Raw genomic sequence first — 18,176 nt, 5'->3', positions numbered from 1 at the left:
AGTGTTCCTACAGCCGGCGTTCGCAGCTCACAATAAGATGTTTTGGTAATTGCAATTGTATGTTCTTAGTTTTAGTGTTTTTATTGTATTTTTTGAGCCTGTATTAAGTGAGTTTTATTTTTAGGTTTTTACGGAAAGAGAGACACGGACCTTAAGATAACTTTGATTTAACTTTAGTGTTTTGACTCTAACAGCCTGTGATCAGGTCCTCTTTATAAGAGCATTCTTCGCCCGCGGGACAGTATGACCCCTTGAGCAATGCGAGTCAGCGAGAGGGTCTCGCACTAACTATTGGTTCCAGACCCTTACCAAATCTCTCCCGACTCGTCTCAAATCTTCCCGCGGATGGAGAAAGGCGCTTCCTTCCCTAATAACTGGGGTGTGCTGCTCGCAGGCTATGACTCTAATGTTCTCGTAAACGTTCGTTGCCTCCAGTTACATCACCTTCTTTAACAAAATTTAGAAAACAAGTTAGTGCCGAACCACTTACTGAGTTATTTTTCTTGGGATCCGTTTATGTTGTTCTCACTAATCAGATCTTATTTATGCAGCTTAGTTATTTCGGCAGCCAGTAATGCAAAATGATGATCAACATAAGAAAGCACTATGAAGAGATCTCTGGGCGGATTTAAATGCAGGTTGTTCGGTCATGATAAAACGACAGGAAATGATGTGTTGGAAGACATTTCAGAATCTTCGACCAATTGTTTAGATGCAGAAAGGGTAAAATTCTCACCAGGGATGCGTAAAATGATCCATAGGCTTGTCAAAGTAAAGCGAGAGGGCTCAATTAGCAAGTGAAAGCGAGGTGTTTGGCTTCGAGCGTGAAATTAATTGAAGTTAACAATTAAAATGTAAACAGGCGCGAGGATCCGCGCGGCTTGCGCGTTAGGAGTGCTACGTAAATTAAGGACTCTTTTGCACAATTTTCTCTTTGGAGATAACTACGCATTCATGGCGTGAATGGCAAATTTCATAATTGTAGAATGACTCAGCGACAAGAACGGCTTAGCTAAGCCGTAGTGTGTCATGGCATTTGAGGATAGCCTGGTTGTAGTGCGTGACATGACTATCAAGTAACAGTTATTGTACCCAGCATGTTTTGTTCGTGATCTACAGATTTATTGGTTTGTGACGCAAAGAGCGATTATCTGTTCTGTCACGATAATTCCAAAATTACAAATAAATAACGAATTTAGGAATAAAATTACCAACGAGTAAAATACCTCTTCTCGTAACGTATTAAATTGCATTTACATTTCCAACTCTTGCTTCAGACACGAGATGTAAAATCGGTCATAGATTGTAAAAGAGATTTGTGAGTAAAGAACTTTTTCTACTTGTCTTTGTTTATTTTCTCGTAGCCTTATACATGAGGTTCGCTGTGTTCGCAGTGGCGCGCCAGGAAACCCCAGCAGGAAAATTTTTTTTTAAGATTTTACTCCTTTAATGATCTCTTTAAAGTATATTACTTCCTTAGCATTTAGCCAATTATATGGTGCCGGCGGAGGGTACAAAAAAAGTCCATTATATATTTCTTTACAGGCCAATATTATCGGAAAAAACTCAAATAAACAAACAAAATGAGTTCTGTCGCGCTGTGTGATCCATGAGTGTTCTCATCGCGGTTAGGGCTTGCTGTTGTTTGCGGTATTATTTTCCGGAGTGGACATACCATTACTACGTTCTTGTTAGCGTTTAAAAATCGGAAATACATGGTTTTGGTAAAAAACTTCATCTTTTTCAACTCTTAACGATTGTCGAGTTGTGTGTATCAATAGAGTGGGTCAGCAAATTTGCATTCTATGTTGCGCAAGGGGCAAGAGAAAATGGTTGACTCCCCGCGAGTGAAGCTGACGCTCTAGGTCGATGTCGATCCATTATTATCCTTTGTAAACAAAATTTCGATCATGGAGTTAAATTATAAAATTACTTCGGCTTACATTGTGCGCTTTAAAGTAAACTTGAGTTGTTAGATCCACGCGAGGGTTTAACCTTGAAAAATGCAATCACGCGAGTGAAGCTGACATTAACGCGTGTCCCTATCTGGAAAACATTCGTATTGTGACAAGAAGGGTCTGCTTTAAGGTTTTGGGTTACTCTCGCCATGCAATTTGGACGCCGAAAAGTGCCAAAAAAGTAATTACTGAAAATTCATCCGCAACACCTCGGTCGTTCTGTGGGCGCGAAGTCAGTTCTTCTCTTACAGTTAATAATTGCCAGGCGGATCTCAGATCCGCCTCAGCCTCATTTGCATAAATTCTTTTGGTCAGCAAAGCTCGTCATGGAAATACGAATACGAAATATAAGTGAAAGTAACAAGAAGCACATAAGGGAAACTTGCCAACGACACACTCAAACCCACATCAGCGCCCAACCAAGGAAATGAGCATTTGCAAATATAAAAATACGAGCAAACTAAAGGTTAATCTAATAATGGCGACATGGACAAACACTTGAGTTAAACCACGAATAGACCAGGCTTAGTTATTCACAGGGCGGATAACGCAATCCAACGGATAAATCGCTAAAACGTATTGCGGTATCCACCGGAAAGAGATTTATCCAGTGGATAATATTATCCACCCTTCGAACAACCGGGGCCAGGTTCACTATAAAAAACTCATATTAACTACAGGAATTATTGACGAGAAATGAGCATATTATGGCTGCTTCTAACGATATGCTTTGCTATTGCTATAAGTCGGTCTGGATTGATCCTATTGAAGCTATTAAAAAAAGTTATTTGATGTCGTCATACTTGGAATCATGTTTTGTTACCCCAAGATAGAAACCATCTTATCCCTTGGTTTTTACTTTCATCTCAGTGCGTTTTAGTGAGTAGTAAAAGCCTCTAAACGCGTTCCAGTTGACTCCATCAGAATAAGAGGCATGTTGGCCATTCAAATACAATCCGTTTAGATTGGACGCATGGCAGCTTTTGTACCACCAGGCCCCTTTGTAGCGTTGGGCACAGCTTTTAGGATTTAGATCACTATCTTGATCTTTCGTGGAAAACTGCATATGGCTGGAATAAGAAATAAAATTTATGTTGCCTTGTTTCATTTCTGTTTAGCCATTGAGGAAAGACATACACTCATAAAACTTAGAACTCATTTGCACCAAATTAAGTCCCAAAAGCTCGACCGACCTAGCAGTCCTCAAAATACTAGCGACTCATCGCCTGAAAGCCTCAAAACTGTAATTAGCATTCCAGAAAATTTACCACTTTCTGTCTCAGAACAATCAGTTCTCAGTAAGTGCTTAAATTGTGTTCTCATTTCCAAAAAAAACGCATCAGATCTATAATATTTTCGCCACTGCAAGTAAATGTCGCGAGAACAATAGGCATTCTGCCCAATGCCTCCACGATCCCTAAGACTTTCAGTCTCAGAGGCGACTTCACTTTTAACTTGAAGAATATCAAGAGAGAAGATAAGACTGAGTTAAGAAAACGTTTTTGGTTGATCATTGATTCGGCCCAAAACAAAGAGAAAACGCAACACATTCAACACCAATGCATTTCTTGAATATTTACGATACCTATGAAACATGAAGGAATCTCCCGCTGTGCCATTGTATTCTCCGAGAGTGAGTCTGTACTTATCAGCCTCGTCTGCCACCTTAAATGTCTTGTACTCGGCGTATGTGATGTTCCCCTCAAAGTCCTCCAAGTCAACTCTCAACATGACTTCATTAGCATCCGTCAAACGATGAAGATTGTCGTTTCCGAGCCAGAACTCGCCGCTCAAACTTCCGAACCCCTCTTTGTAAGCTTTCCAGTCACGATAGAAGTCAACAGAGCCGTCCAAACGTCTCTGGAAAACGGTCCAACCTCCACCGTCCGTGGTCATGTCACATAACACTGGTATTGGCTTACCGCCATCTGGATTGATGGTGTACACGCCATTGGAAGTGAAACCATCTTTTAGTAGTTGGGCGCAGCTTTTTGCTTCTGGTTTTGTAACAAAAAGAAATAATTAATAAAGCTCAAATTCATCAATTGACTAGAGTGGATAAGCTGTACTGAGTTATTTTACGTGATCTAAATGGGGATACTTAAGAGAGTGTCTCTGTAAGAGCGGTCCGGTCGATTTTGCTTGAGACACAGATTTCGCTCGTTTCTCGTGTGTTGTAAGACATTCATGTACCTATACTAAAACCACAATCAGTTTGATCGGATCTCTTTATTTTTCAGAGTTTTACGGAAATTAAATTTCACTCGAGCGAAGGCTTGTTGTGACACTTTTCAAGACTTTAATTTCATACAACTTTAGAGGACAATTTACAAAAAACTACGGAACTCAGCAAAAAACAAATACCACAGCCATGTATATTAACTCTATCTTATCTATCGAGGCGACTTTCGTAAACATCACGTGTCAATCAAGGAAACAGGAAGACTTGAATGACACCTTATCGGTTCGCCTAAATCAAACACGCCAAAACCGATCAAATTCAAGGTAAATTTTTGAAAAAGTGAGGCGTTCTTAACTGATCCAACTAACATAGCTAGGAAGTAGGTGCCATAGAAAAGATAACTACAGAAAAAACTTTGCGGCCCGACCTTTACGAGAACTTTATAACTCCGTGAACTTACCTAATTTTCGGCAATCTCCAAGTTTGGCCGCCATTTTGAGGGACTTGTCAACATGAAGCGTAACCGATACAAATCAAGCAGGCAAATCTAAAACCGTCAGAAATACATACGAAAGCAATTCAAATGAACTTTACTTTCAATTCAAGCGACAAAATTTGAAATTGTTCGTTAAACTTACAATCCTCATGCGACCATTTCTTTCAACAATTCAAACACTACAACTAGTGTTCGAATTCCCCTCGTCGATTCCACCGCAAGAAATAACCTGTGCCACCCAAGCTTCGACTCGAATATGAAGTACGAATTAAGTAACATAACTGCTTCATCTTCGGGGCAATATCACGCTGGTATTTTGATTTTCCGATCGACAAGAACGGTGATCAGGAATAGATCGGTTTGTTTACCTCGTAAACGTAACCGCTGACCAGCCGCTAAGTGAAAACAGCATAGCGCGGGGTGGAGTGGTTGGCGGGCTTATCGTCATAGGATATTCGAATGCATGCTCAAAAAGCTTTAGGACTATCAGTCTAAACAGTGAAGGCATGCTTCGAGGTACAGACAATTTTTATTTTATTCTCATAACTTTCTCCTTTAAATTAGAACTGGTATTAATTAATAGAGTTATCAATATATTTTTAACCGGGGCATCCATATAACCTTTTTGCTTGTCGTCAGTGGTATAAAATAAAATGTCTTTTCCACCAGAACCTTTTATTTATGCCCCATTGCACGGAATGAACACTATACTTAGAATGTTTGCTCTAAGTAATTTTTTCTGTTCCTAAGAATGTATGTAAAGTGATAGAGATTTGATTCGTTTCGCTGACACGTTCTTTTAAGTTATGGCGAGTGCAGGTTTTTTCTATCAAAAGTCGCGCGTTCAACACACCGGAATTGAAAATTCGTCGTAAAATCGCACGAACCTTAGAATGAGTCTAGGCAACTTTGACTTCTGGTGAGATTAAGAGGATTGTTCAAAGGACCCCTTGAGATTTTTTTCAGGACTATAACTGAGAATTGTTAATAACTATGATAATCGCCATCATTAGCGGACGGTTTTTTTTGCCCATTGTTGTCATCATTATCGTTATCACGCCGGAAGAAGTATAAAGCCGGCATGTCGCCTCACCTAGCTACACAGAAAATTGTTCTCTCTTTTGCTCCCCTTGGATCCTGGAAACTGTTACTATTAAGACGATCAACAAGAAAGCCTTTATAATTATTGAAACTTTTGATTAACAGAATGTAGGAAAAAATCGGTGGGGAGAGTTTTTCGCGTATCTTATAATCTGAACGATAGTTTTAAATAAAACATATAACAATTCATTCAATTTACCTTAGTTGTCTCGTGTTTAAAAGTGGCGTTTCTGGGGACCGTAGATTCTTCTCTGATTCTTCTTGTCTCAGCCAAGACTCACTATCATCAACTTTTTTCTTGTGCTTCTTACGGCATGGGACACAGTGAGCTGAGGTAAGCGATTGCAAATTTCTCAGTTAAAGTAAAGCCCAGTAGCATCCATCAGGAATTAAAAACCGACATGCACTGTTTACTTTTATTATTCTTAATCAAATAAGGGGTGTTTTAGTCTGCAAATTTAATCATATCGGTTAATGAGAATCATACAAACTGAGGAAAACTGACCGCAAATAATTGTGAGCCGTACGCACGAGTAAGTAGATTGCGTTGTCAGGTGATTTGATCTTCTACAAAAACATTATTGATTATCAACCGAGCAGCTTTGTACATATTTCCATCTGTGATGAAAAGCACTTACACATAGATCTATTTTTTTTCAACGTGATGTGTACTTAAGTACCCTTCATCTAATAAAGAATTTCTTCTCTTTTCGAGCAGATATGTCACGTGACAAAAATAGATAACAGAAAATGTTACTAAAGACCACCTGATTCAACTGGAATAATAACTCCAAACAGCTTTTGAACGTCCTGAGACATATGCAAGGTAATTACATCTCTGCCTTGGATACGCTTCCTGACACCATCATGATCAGGATACTGACGTGTTACCTTTGCACTTCTCCAAAACTTCCCCAGAGTGTAGCGATGCCTATAGCAAATCCACATTTTTTTGTTTATCCTCCTGAGCGAGGTGAAATATGCCAATCCTTGCCAAGATTAGCTCATTTTCACTTAAAAACCTCTTTAGACAGGTGGCAGCTTATCAAATGATGTTTTACTTCGTCATTGCATTCAGACAGTTGTACCAAACCACTTAAGCCACACGATGAACCAAAGTTTTTTCCATCTTTGCTATTCAAAAAGCAGTCCTGAGACATAATGAACGTCTCACTTGTGAACGACTTCTTCCTGTACTTGTAATTGTTTCCAACGCGATACAAGTTAGGGAGATCTAAAGGAACTCATTATAACTTTGTATATTCGATACGATTTCAATTTCCGCGTCAAAGGAGAAGCCTACTGTAATTCGTGAGTGGTCAGTGGTTACGCTCGTGAGGTAAATAATGGGTTTGTGACTTTCTCCTTCAATTGAAAGACTCGCGTCACTCATAAAATGGTTGAACGGAATACAGACTTCGAGTAGTCTCTTATTTTTCTTAAAGATAGTGAGGTCACGCGTATCCTGTGAGCATGGTGAATCCGCGAGACGCGAGACTCGTATCTCGCGTCTTCGCCGCTCCACGCTCTCAGAGTTGGGCAAAGACAAGACGCGTTATTTCCGGTGCGATACAAGAGGTTCAATGGTTATCTCGATTATCTAAACACCTTTATTTACGTGGTAAAGATTTGTTTTTAAATCTATGAACTGATGCTAGTCCTATTTGGAACGAAGTGTATTTGAAATAAAAAAGAATACTAAGTAAAACAAAAGTTGTCTGCAACATGAAGTATGCCTTCGCATTAAGACTGAGAATCCTAATGTTTATCGAATGTTCCCAAAAACCTTCTGATAATCTGCCCGCATCCACCCCTCACCCCGCTCCTCGCCACTGAACCGTACTGTTTTCACTCAGCAGCTGGTCAGCGGTCACGTTTACGAGGTAAACAAACCGATCGATTCTTGATCGCCGTTCTCGTCGATCGGAAAATCAAAATACCGGCGTGGTATTGCCGCGAAGATGAAGCAGTTATGTTATTTGATTCGTACTTCACATTCGAGTCGAAGCTTAGGTGGCACAGGTTATTTCTTGCGGTGGAATCGACGAGGGGAATTCAGAAAGTTGTAGTGTTTGTATTGTTGGAATAAATGGTCGCATGGGGATGGTAAGTTTAACAAACAATTTCAAATTTTGCCGCTTGAATTGAAAGTAAAGTTCATTTGAATTGCTTTCTTATATATTTCTGACGGTTTCAGATTAACCTGCTTGATTTGTATCGGTTCATGTTGACAAATCCCTCAAAATGGCGGCCAAACTTGGAGATTGCCGAAAATTAGGTAAGTTCACGGAGTTATAAAGTTCTCGTAAAGGTCGGGCCGCAAAGTTTTTTTCTGTAGTTATCTTTTCTATGGCACCTACTTCCTAGCTATGTTAGTTGGATCAGTTAAGAACGCCTCACTTTTTCAAAAATTTACCTCGAATTTGATCGGTTTTGGCGTGTTTGACTTAGGCGAACCGATAAGGTGTCATTCAAGCCTTCCTGTTTCCTTGATTGACACGTGATGTTTACGAAAGTCGCCTCGATAGATAAGATAGAGTTAATATACATGGCTGTGGTATTTTTTTTTTGCTGAGTTCCGTAGTTTTTTGTAAATTGTCCTCTAAAGTTGTATGAAATTAAAGTCTTGAAAAGTGTCACAACAAGCCTTCGCTCGAGTGAAATTTAATTTCCGTAAAACTCTGAAAAATAAAGAGATCCGATCAAACTGATTGTGGTTTTAGTATAGGTACATGAATGTCTTACAACACACGAGAAACGAGCGAAATCCGTGTCTCAAGCAAAATCGACCGGACCGCTCTTACAGAGACACTCTCTTAAGCACTCAGTCAATATAAAGTGGCAAACTAGTGAAAGCGTTAGACATGATACTCACCGTATGGTTTTCCCGTATATCCAGAAGCATAGCGACATTTGCATTCTGCAGTGTTGTCGATATAGTTGGGAACACAGATCTCGTTTTCTGTACAAAGGAAAGAGCTGACCTCACAATGGCTCTGTTAAAACAAAAGCACCTGATTACTTTTATCAAAATAAAGGTATCCTGAGAATTGATTGATTGATAGACTTTTAAAATTACACCTGTTTTATTTTCTCAGATGGAATCATAAGCTTCCAGAACGGCCAACGCTAAGTTAACTGGCCGGACTAACTCTCAAGGTTTTTAAATAACTGAGGGAAATGTGCTGCCTTTGCTATGAAATCTCCGAATGATTAGACGTTCTAGTAGTCTCGGATGATTAAAGGCGACCAAGTGTAACCGAATTGTTCTGAAAAAGTTCCATGGTATGCGTGTCAACATAACTAAGACTACTAGAAATTTATCTTACAGGTATTATCTATAACAAGAGAAGCAAGCATTTCAATTTAAATATAGTTTTTCATTGATGGCATTTTTTGAAAACAGTATATTAGGAAGATAAAATACGTCAGTCATCAGTACTCATTACTACTTTAAAATGTCCCTCAAAGGCGTAGCGTAACGTTTTCTGTTCTTAGCCAATAACGAATGAACACATTCACTTTCAAATCGAAACAGGTGCTTCAAGATAAAAATATACTGGATTACTTCTCATTTCTGAGCCATCAAGTTTACAGGCCCAATGAGAAGTTAAAGTTTAAATCTTACCCTTTCAAAATCAGAGGATGATAACAAAGGTTCTACAGTAATTTTAAAATTGTACTTCTTTACCATTACCAAATACAATATATAAACATCTGCATAGTTCCTTCAATCATACATAATACCACTTGGAATTAAGTAAAAGAGTCGAAAATTGAGGTAAATTACCCACCTTTATGCCTCTGTAAAGAACTTGGGGGTCTTCAGTGGAATTGCTCAGTCCAGTAAACCGACCAGAGTCGCTCAGTTGACATTTATTGTCAGCATACACTTATACAAAGTTTATCATATAGGCAATATAATGCTTGCCCGCTGCATTCTGGAAAAATTATATCTAAAGTTTCTTACCTTCACTCCTCGGTAGAGAAATGTGTTGTCATCGGTAAAATTGTTGAGGCTAGCAAAGCGATCGGAGTCGCTTAGTTGACATTTAAACATCTTCTTGTTTTCAACGGGTCCAAAGTTGTATGACAGGCATGAACTTTCCTCCACGCAAAGCAGTCGACAAGAACTCTCAGAATCCACTTCAATTTCCTTGATAACCCTTCCGTGAAGCCGTCGTCCTCTTATTTCTCTGGCGAAGTTAATAGCTTTGTAGTTGGATGTTGTCAATCTACTTTCTCCGTTTGCTAAAGTAATTACCAAGGAAGTTAGAAGGAGTGTTGGGTACATGTTTTCTCAAGAAATGTTGCCAATTATGGTGATCTTTTGGGTTTTAGCTCTTTTTCATTAATTATTAACACAGAACCTCAGTGAAAGTAGAAAGACATCATGTTGATTGATTTAAATGCTTTAACCGGCATGATAGGGCAATATTTAAATCAAACAATAACATTTTTAAAAATTTATTCATGTTTTTGAACAACTATATTATTAGCTGTTTAAGGATGATTTTCAATCAATATTTTAGTTTTAAAGAATTTCGTAAGATGCCTCTGTTGAAATACGATAAGGGCAACGAAACAATTTACCAAAATCAGAATTGTAACTTTAAAGTCGCCCGAAAGGTCGCATAGCGAAAGCTTATAAACAACATTTTATCTTATATCCTTTGGTACAATGAACTGTCGAGGAATCAAAATATTGTGTTTTGATATTTTGGGGGAATGAATTCAAATCGTAAGAACGAATTTCGTGGTAATATATAAAAAAATATCTAAAGGGAATATTGGAACTTTGTGAGACCACACACACGCACACGCACGCAGGTGAAGTTAATAAATTTTAAATAAAAACTTTATTCAAATAGCAGTCTTTTACAAAACGTTTCGCCCGGTTAATAATTAATTTTGGAAGTGATGATAGGAATCAGTATCAGAAGAGAAGTAGACAAGTATTAAAGGTGAGTCGACAACATACAAACAAAGGCTAGAAAAGGCACCACATGAGAAAGTATGGGTTTTTTGAACAGAATTTAGTATAATTCAAATAAATAAAGGCCCTAACGGTGTTTGCATACTACAAACGGTTCAAAGTGACACAGTCGATGCACATAGAGTCACGAGTGTCATGTGATCTAAAGAGCGGGAAACCGAACAAACAGGAACCCCAGATAAAACCTTTGGCACATCAAAATGACGTCTTAAGATAGGTCTCCATAAGAGGTGGGAAGACTTTGAAAACGACCCACACCGGTTATGAACAATGAAATGTCTCAGACATTACATCAATTCGATTCAATTGAATCAGAGGTAAGTAGATGGTACAATTAAGAGTAAATGACACGAAAATGACAGTCCGAACTTCATTTCACGTCATTTATTGCAATCAAGTTTTACATAAGTCAGTCTTTTAATAATTACCGCTACCATTGATATGACGGCCAAAAATTCTGTAAAGTTTGATGGAGATACAAGTAAAGATCTTTATCAAAAGAAGCACGTCCAGAAACAAAACGTCTGGACTTACAATTTCCTACATATATCTATCTATTATGTATATACAAAACTAAGTAACTACACAAATTTTCAAGTGCGCGTTGGCTGTCCTTAATGTAAGATGATAAAGTTTTGACCATAGGTATTATAATTTCGTCTAAATAGCTGAAAATAAGTTGGGTGGGACAACTACCTATAGAAACTTATCAAGGAGCTACGCCAGGAAATCGTAAGTTACCTTGTTCCTTTTCCTCCTATTAGTAAAGATCTAGCATTCCATTTAGCCATTCTTATTGTAGCCACATCCATTTCATTAGCCGTTACCTTCATTCCAAAGTTGCTCCTAAGGGTTTTCGCTCCAATTTTCACGCATCTTCTTCTCATTCTAATCAATGTCGTCACCAAATTCAGGGCACCCACAATGCTTTTTCACGCTAGGCGATATTATGAGAATTACAATCCGAGCTATGTGCCAAAAACGTAACGAACTCAACGAAAAAAATTCTACATTGCCACTTTGAACTTTCCAAAATGTGTCCAGCTGTTTTAGTACAATCTATTTGTGCCAAAATTCAGGATGCCAATTCTAAACCTTTTTAACCATTTGCACCAAATTAAGGCCCAAAAACTCGACCAACTTATCGGTCCTCAAAATACTAGCGACTCATGGCCTGAAAGCCTCAAAACTGCAATTAGCATTCCAGAAAAATTACCACTTTCGGATTCAGAAAAATCAGTTCTCAGTTAGGGCTTAAATTTTGATCCCATTTTTAAAAAAATCGACGAATTTTCAGTCAAGCAAGACCTTAAAAAAATTCCTTCGCCGCGTTTAATTGAAAGCTATTTTTTTGCGACAAAGAGGATGATTCCTCGAACAAAGATACTTTCGAAACACTTCAGATTCGAAAGTCTAAATGGACTCCCACAGAGGGCCAGTTCGCAACTTTAGATTTTTCATCACAAAATATCGCCACGATATTAAAAGACTCAAATAATCATAACACCAAATTTCCAACCTTTCTTCAAAAGAGTGGTCGTCATTAAGAAGGCCGACCTGAGAATTTCATACCGTGCCCAACAAATTGATCGACAGTCAGCATTAAAAACGGCTGAGAAGGAAAACACTGATTGCATTCCATTCACTCTCACATTTCACCCTCACAACCCCGCAGTTAAATCTATCATTATTAAAAAAGTTTCAATTAGTCCAAAACCATTCAGAGACTGGTACTGTCTTTTCGCAACCTCCACTAATTTCATTCAAACGTTACAAAAACACGGGCAACTTTTTTTGGTCAAAAGTTCATTTGAAACCAAAGACCAGCCTGAAACTTTCAAATGTGCTCGCTCACGATGCAAAAACTGTCCTTTCATTCATAACATAGAGAAAATGACGGGACCCAAGAGAGCCATTAAGATCACTGATTACTTAACGTGCACCTCCGGCAAGTCATTAACTGCATAACTTGCACTTATTGCAAAAAGTTATACATTGGTGAAACAGAAAGACGATTAGGTGACCAATTCCGAGAACACCTTCGCGACGTAGAAAGAAATGACCAGGACGCATCCAAACCAGTCGCTAGTCAGTTTAATCTCCCTAATCATTCTAGGAAGCATATGGCAGTTTGCGGCCTTTCCCTACATGTAGGCAGTTTGGAAAGCCGCAAAACTGTAGAACAAAAAATTATCTTTCAAATCGGCATTCTTAATCTCCAGGGTATCGATGAGTGCTTTTCATTCAACTGACTTATTTTTGTTTTCTCGTCACGAAGAAAAGCGCGCGTGATCTTCGACCAATGAGAGTCTTCCTGTTTACGCTTCGCCGCTAATATCAGAGATCTATAATATTTTCGCCACTGCGAGAGCAATAGGCATTCTGCCCAATGAACTCTACAATTCCTACACCTTTCATTTTCAGAAGGAACTTCACTCTTAAAGAATATCAAGAGAGAATATAAGAGTTAAGCGTACATGAGACTTTTCTTGAAACCTTTTTGGTTGATCATTACTTCGGCCCAAAACAAAGAGAGAGAACCTAACACATTCAACACCAATGCATTTCTTAACTATTTATGTTACCTATGATACATGAAGGAATCTCCCGCTGTGCCATTGTATTCTCCGAGAGTGAGTTTGTACTTATCAGCCTCGTCTGCCACCTTAAATGTCTTGTACTCGGCGTATGTGATGTTCCCCTCAAAGTCCTCCAAGTCAACTCTCAACATGACGTCATTAGCATTCGTCAAACGATGAAGATTGTCGTTTCCGAGCCAGAACTCGCCGCTCAAACTTCTGAACCCTTCTTTGTAAGCTTTCCAGTCACGATGGAAGTCAACGGAGCCGTCCAAACGTCTCTGGAAAACGGTCCAACCTCCACCGTCTGTGGTCATGTCACACAACACTGGTATTGGCTTACCGCCATCTGGATTGATGGTGTACACGCCATTGGAAGTGAAACCATCTTTAAGTAGTTGAGCGCAGCATTTTGCTTCTGTTTTTAGAAGAAAAAGAAATAATTAATAGAGCTCAAATCAATTAATTGACCAGAGTGAATGAGCTGTACTGAGTCATTTTACTTGATCGAAATTGGGATTTTTTAAGACTTCACACATGCTTTCAGTCAATATTAAGTGGCAAACTAGTGAAAGCGTTAGACATGATACTCACCGCATGGTTTTCCCGTATATCCAGAAGCATAACGACATTTGCATTCTGTAGTGTTGTCTTTATAGTTGGGAAAACAAATTTCGTTTTCTGCACAAAGGAAAGAGCTGACCTCACAATCACTCTGTTAAAACAAAAGCACCTGATTACTTATATTAAAATAAAGGTACCCTATGAACTGATTGACTGATAGACTTTTAAAATTGCATGTGTTTCGTATTCTCAGATTGAATCAGATCATAAGCTTCCAGAGAGGCCAACATTAAGTTCCCTGACCAGACTAACTCTCAGGGTTTTAAAATAACTTAGGGCAATGCGTTACCTTTGATCTGATATCTCCAAACAGTGAGACGTTCTAGTCTTCTCAGATAAGGACGATCGAGTATCATTGAATTGTTCTGAAATCTGCCCACCGGTGGGCTTAAAAGAAACTGGGGATCACTTCTCTGTCGCAAGAGAGGGGAAAATATCAGAAGAACAGCTTCAGACTGCGAGGCTAAAATTGTTTAAAAGCACCTACATATCCACATCATTTTTTCTGAAGGAAAGTTAAATCAACCAGGCAAACTTAATGTTTTCGCTGCGTACTTTCTGGCTTGCCATAGAATGCACCCGCAGTGCACTTACAGCAGACAATGTGTTGAATAAGATAACTAAATATATTTCTTGTTTTAACGACTGACCGGCACTCAGACACAAATCAAGACCAACGGATGTCATTTTTAGACCTTCCGAAAGCATTCGATTTCGTACCCCATGAACAATTGCTGCCTTAGCTAAAATGGCATGGAATAGATAGACCTCAGTCTTCTATCTTGGTGTAGAAATCTCTCTGGCTGCCCAAAACGTGTCGTGGTGCGTGGCACTTACTCTTCCTGGACCCAAGTGTTATTTGGTATCTCCGTGGCACGATCCTTGTTCCTATTCTCTTCTTAATATGCGTCAATGAAATATCATCAAACATCTCCAACATTATCAAATTAGTGTCCGCTGATGACACTAAGATATGAAAGGAACTGGAAAACGTAGAAAAAGAAAAACAGGAGCCACAATTCGATATCGATGAGCTAGCAGCATGGACTAAAAAATGGAATCTGCACTGCAATTTTAACAAGTTAGAGGTAATGGCGAATAGTGCACAGACAGAACAAGTCCTTGTCAACTTACACGTCGATTTCAAGTCTTTCAACCTTTAACAGTACTAAAAACCTACAATCGGCGACAGTATTTGTGACACATTGACTCCTCCAACCTTTTATTACTTCAATTTAATCCCTTTAGTCCTTGTTAAGCGGGAGGGGGTCTTGTGTTAAGTGTAAAATTTACTATAACACTGGTTCTGTTGCCTTTTTTTTATTCTTTCCTTTTACACTAGTTGTCACAACCGGGACTAGCTCTGATCTCTAGAGGAAAGTGAGGGTCACCGTCCCAACTTTCTATAAATTATTAGAAACTAGTTCCTAACACTTGTTATTTTGTTGTCCCTTTCTTTATTCACTCTTACTACTCAAGTTATTACAACGGGGACTAGCTCCGATCTCTCAAGGAAAGTGTGAGTCACCACTTATAAAGGTGACACTTACAGAGCTGTCAATCTCTAACCTTCGTCATACTTTTACACTTAAATAGCGAATCACGTTGGGCTACGTAGGACACGGTTGGGCTCTCCGAATTCCGAGCAAAATAGGACCTGAAAAAAATTCAGGTCCGTACGGGATTTGAACCCATGACCTCAGCCATACCGGTGCAGCGCTCTACCAACTGAGCTAGCTTTTCAGGTCCTATTTTCAACTACTAGTTCAGTGGTGTTCTTAGCTGCGAGGATCTCTTAAACTCGTTTCTTCACCGCAGTGTAAATATATAAATTTCATACATGTAAAATCATTATCCATCACTTGAATGGTTTATTTGGACCGGTATCGCACAGATCATGGGTTCAAATCCCGAACGGACCTGAATTTTTTCGGGTCCTACTTTCAACCACAAGTTCAGTAGTGTTCTTAGCTGCAAGGATCTCTTAAATTAATTACGATTTTTTATGTTTAAAAGGTCCCCCATAAGTATTTTTTTTGTTAGAAAGAGGTGGGGTAGTGAAGGAAGAAAGAGAATTCAAAGAACATTTCAGTTAAAACGTTTCGTTCAAAAAAATCATGTGCATTTGTCACATCAGGGTTGTTAAAGATACCTCTTTCTTGAGCAAAATTAGTCACGATAGTCACGATACCAAACGGATTATACAATGAAATTTAAATTTTAATGGCCTCACCAATGAAATATTTTTTAATCACAATAAGCTTGTTCATAAAGCATGCACATGGACTGTTTCCCATGAAATGAATATATTTTACATAAATTCAAACAATTGAAAACATTCTTTGTATGCTGCAGATGTTTATCTCTCACATTAATAGAATCAAGTCGAAACTTCCTATCAAAAATGAAAAGGATAAATCGAGCTTGATCTTACGAGATCGACAAAATGTTAAGAACTTTGTAAGATTTTTCGTCCTATTTTTTTCCATTCTCTTTCCAATTCTTTTCAGAATATTCGAACGAACTCTAATCTTTCAATTTGAGACAAGAACATCAAGGATATGTGGTTTTAATAACACAGTTGGTTACTCTGTCTTTGTTTCATTAAAAGTGAGGAAATTTGAGTTTTTTCCTATAATCCGAAGTTGTTCAGAACCTTGAAACACTCAAAAGTTTACACATCACGTCAGCATAAACAAAAGGTTTATTCTACAGGGTATATAATGCTTGCCTATTTCCTTCTAGAAAAACTAGATCTAAAGTTTCTTACCTTCACTCCTCGGTAGAGAAATTTGTTGTCTTCGGTGAAATTCTTAAAGCTAGCAAAGCGATCGGAGTCGCTTAGTTGACATTTAAACTTCTTGTTGTTTATTGTGGATCCAAAGTTGTATGACACACATGAGCTTTCTTTGACGCAATGTAGTCGACAAGAACTCTCTGAATCCACCTGTATTTCTCTAATAACACTTCCATTAAGGCATCGACCTCTTATTTCTCTGGCAAAGTTAACGGCTTGGAAGACAGGTGTCATCATTCGAGGGTCTCCGTATGTAAGGGCAATCGTTAGAGACACTAGAAGCAGTTTAAGAAGATACATACTTAGGAATCTCTCAGTTAGATTCCTCGGCATCTTTCAATATTTGATGTTTATCGCAATTTTTCGGTTTTCAACTTCACAGTATTAATTATTAATCTTGAACTTGTTGAAATTTCAAATTAAAATCGATCAAGTAAACAAGACTCGTTATTGTAGAGTCACTGTGTAAAATCAAAAGCGTTTCTATAACTGGCGTTGGCAACTTCCGATAAGATGTTTTTGAATTTTAGAGTCAAGTGTTTACAGAAATTTAGACACGGACTCTAAGACAACTTTGATTTAATTTTAGTGTTTTGACTGCGATCAGGTCCTCATTATAGGAGCCTCCAATGAGCCCTTGAGCAACGCAAGTCAGCGAGAGGGTCTTGCACCAACCATTGGTTCTAGACCTCTGGCAACCTCTCCCGACTCGTCTCTAATCCTCCTGCGGGCGGAGAAACGCGCTTCCTGCAGCGCTAATGACTGAGGCGTGGTGCTCGCAGGTTATGACACTAATGTTCTCGTAAAGGTTTCGTCGCCTCCAGTAACATCGACTTCCTCAACAAAACGTTTAGAGAATAAGTTAGTGCCAACCGTTTACTGAATTTTTTTTCTCGGGATCCGTTTATGTTGGTCTCAGTAATTAGGTCTTATTTATGCAGCTTAGTTATTTCTACAGCCAGTAATGCAAAATGATAATTAACAAAAGAAGTATTATGGGTAGATCTCCGGATGGATTTAAATCCAGGTTATTTGGACATGATAAAACGACAAGAAATAATGTGTTGGAGGACATTTCAATCTCTTTGGCCACTTTATTAAGATGTGAAAAGGGTAAGACTTTAGGATCATTTTCACATCTTATCTGTTTTCAGTCATACCAGATTTCATCTTAGAATTATCTCGATTTACAAGTGGTAAATTTAGGTTTCAACTTTGAAGTTCATATTTCAAGTTTATTAAACATTGGTTATACAATAATTTTGTATCAAGAGTGTAGATATACAGCTTTCGTCAATAAAAGAAAAAAATAAACGAGATTAAAGCAAAATCAGGAATACATTGTCAGGGGAGGGCTGGGGAGGAGGGAGGCGGAGCTGATCCTGCTCCAATGGTAAACGTCCTGTGGGCTTAAAAGTTACAAAGGGATCGAGGAATTTTTGA

At 38.5% G+C, this 18,176-nt stretch overlaps 2 protein-coding genes across 2 annotated transcripts; both read right to left on the bottom strand.

Moving 5' to 3' along the window:
- Nucleotides 1–1,945: 1,945 nt before the first annotated feature.
- LOC149051163 (microfibril-associated glycoprotein 4-like) lies at nt 1,946–10,031 on the bottom strand. Its single transcript, XM_089195135.1, has 4 exons — nt 9,708–10,031; nt 8,613–8,733; nt 3,544–3,955; nt 1,946–3,028 (listed from the first exon to the last, which is right to left on the bottom strand). The coding sequence occupies exons 1-4, from the start codon at nt 10,029–10,031 to the stop codon at nt 2,800–2,802; spliced, it is 1,086 nt and encodes a 361-aa protein (XP_089051261.1). The 3' UTR covers nt 1,946–2,799.
- Nucleotides 10,032–13,314: 3,283 nt separating this feature from the next.
- On the bottom strand, nt 13,315–17,033 carry LOC149051162 (fibrinogen-like protein 1). Its single transcript, XM_089193921.1, has 3 exons — nt 16,707–17,033; nt 13,907–14,027; nt 13,315–13,730 (listed from the first exon to the last, which is right to left on the bottom strand). The coding sequence occupies exons 1-3, from the start codon at nt 17,031–17,033 to the stop codon at nt 13,315–13,317; spliced, it is 864 nt and encodes a 287-aa protein (XP_089050047.1).
- Between the last annotated feature and the right edge of the window lie 1,143 nt (nt 17,034–18,176).

Source organism: Pocillopora damicornis, chromosome 2, assembly GCF_964200805.1.
Source record: "Pocillopora damicornis chromosome 2, jaPocDami1.2, whole genome shotgun sequence".
NCBI lineage: Eukaryota > Metazoa > Cnidaria > Anthozoa > Scleractinia > Pocilloporidae > Pocillopora > Pocillopora damicornis.
The sequence above is the reverse complement of the archived record's forward strand: the minus strand, read 5'-3'. Positions and strand labels throughout refer to the sequence as shown.

Bases quoted from the DNA above. Each gene is read 5' to 3' on its own strand.
- LOC149051162 (XM_089193921.1), bottom strand. From the start codon at position 17,033: ATGTATCTTCTTAAACTGCTTCTAGTGTCTCTAACGATTGCCCTTACA. The intron at 14,028-16,706 runs GTAAGAAACTTT...TTGTTTTAACAG, and splicing joins TTCTCTACCGAGGAGTGAAG to AGTGATTGTGAGGTCAGCTC. The intron at 13,731-13,906 runs GTGAGTATCATG...TTCTAAAAACAG, and splicing joins ATATACGGGAAAACCATGCG to AAGCAAAATGCTGCGCTCAA.
- LOC149051163 (XM_089195135.1), bottom strand. From the start codon at position 10,031: ATGTACCCAACACTCCTTCTAACTTCCTTGGTAATTACTTTAGCAAAC. The intron at 8,734-9,707 runs GTAAGAAACTTT...TTGTTTTAACAG, and splicing joins TTCTCTACCGAGGAGTGAAG to AGCCATTGTGAGGTCAGCTC. The intron at 3,956-8,612 runs GTGAGTATCATG...TTACAAAACCAG, and splicing joins ATATACGGGAAAACCATACG to AAGCAAAAAGCTGCGCCCAA.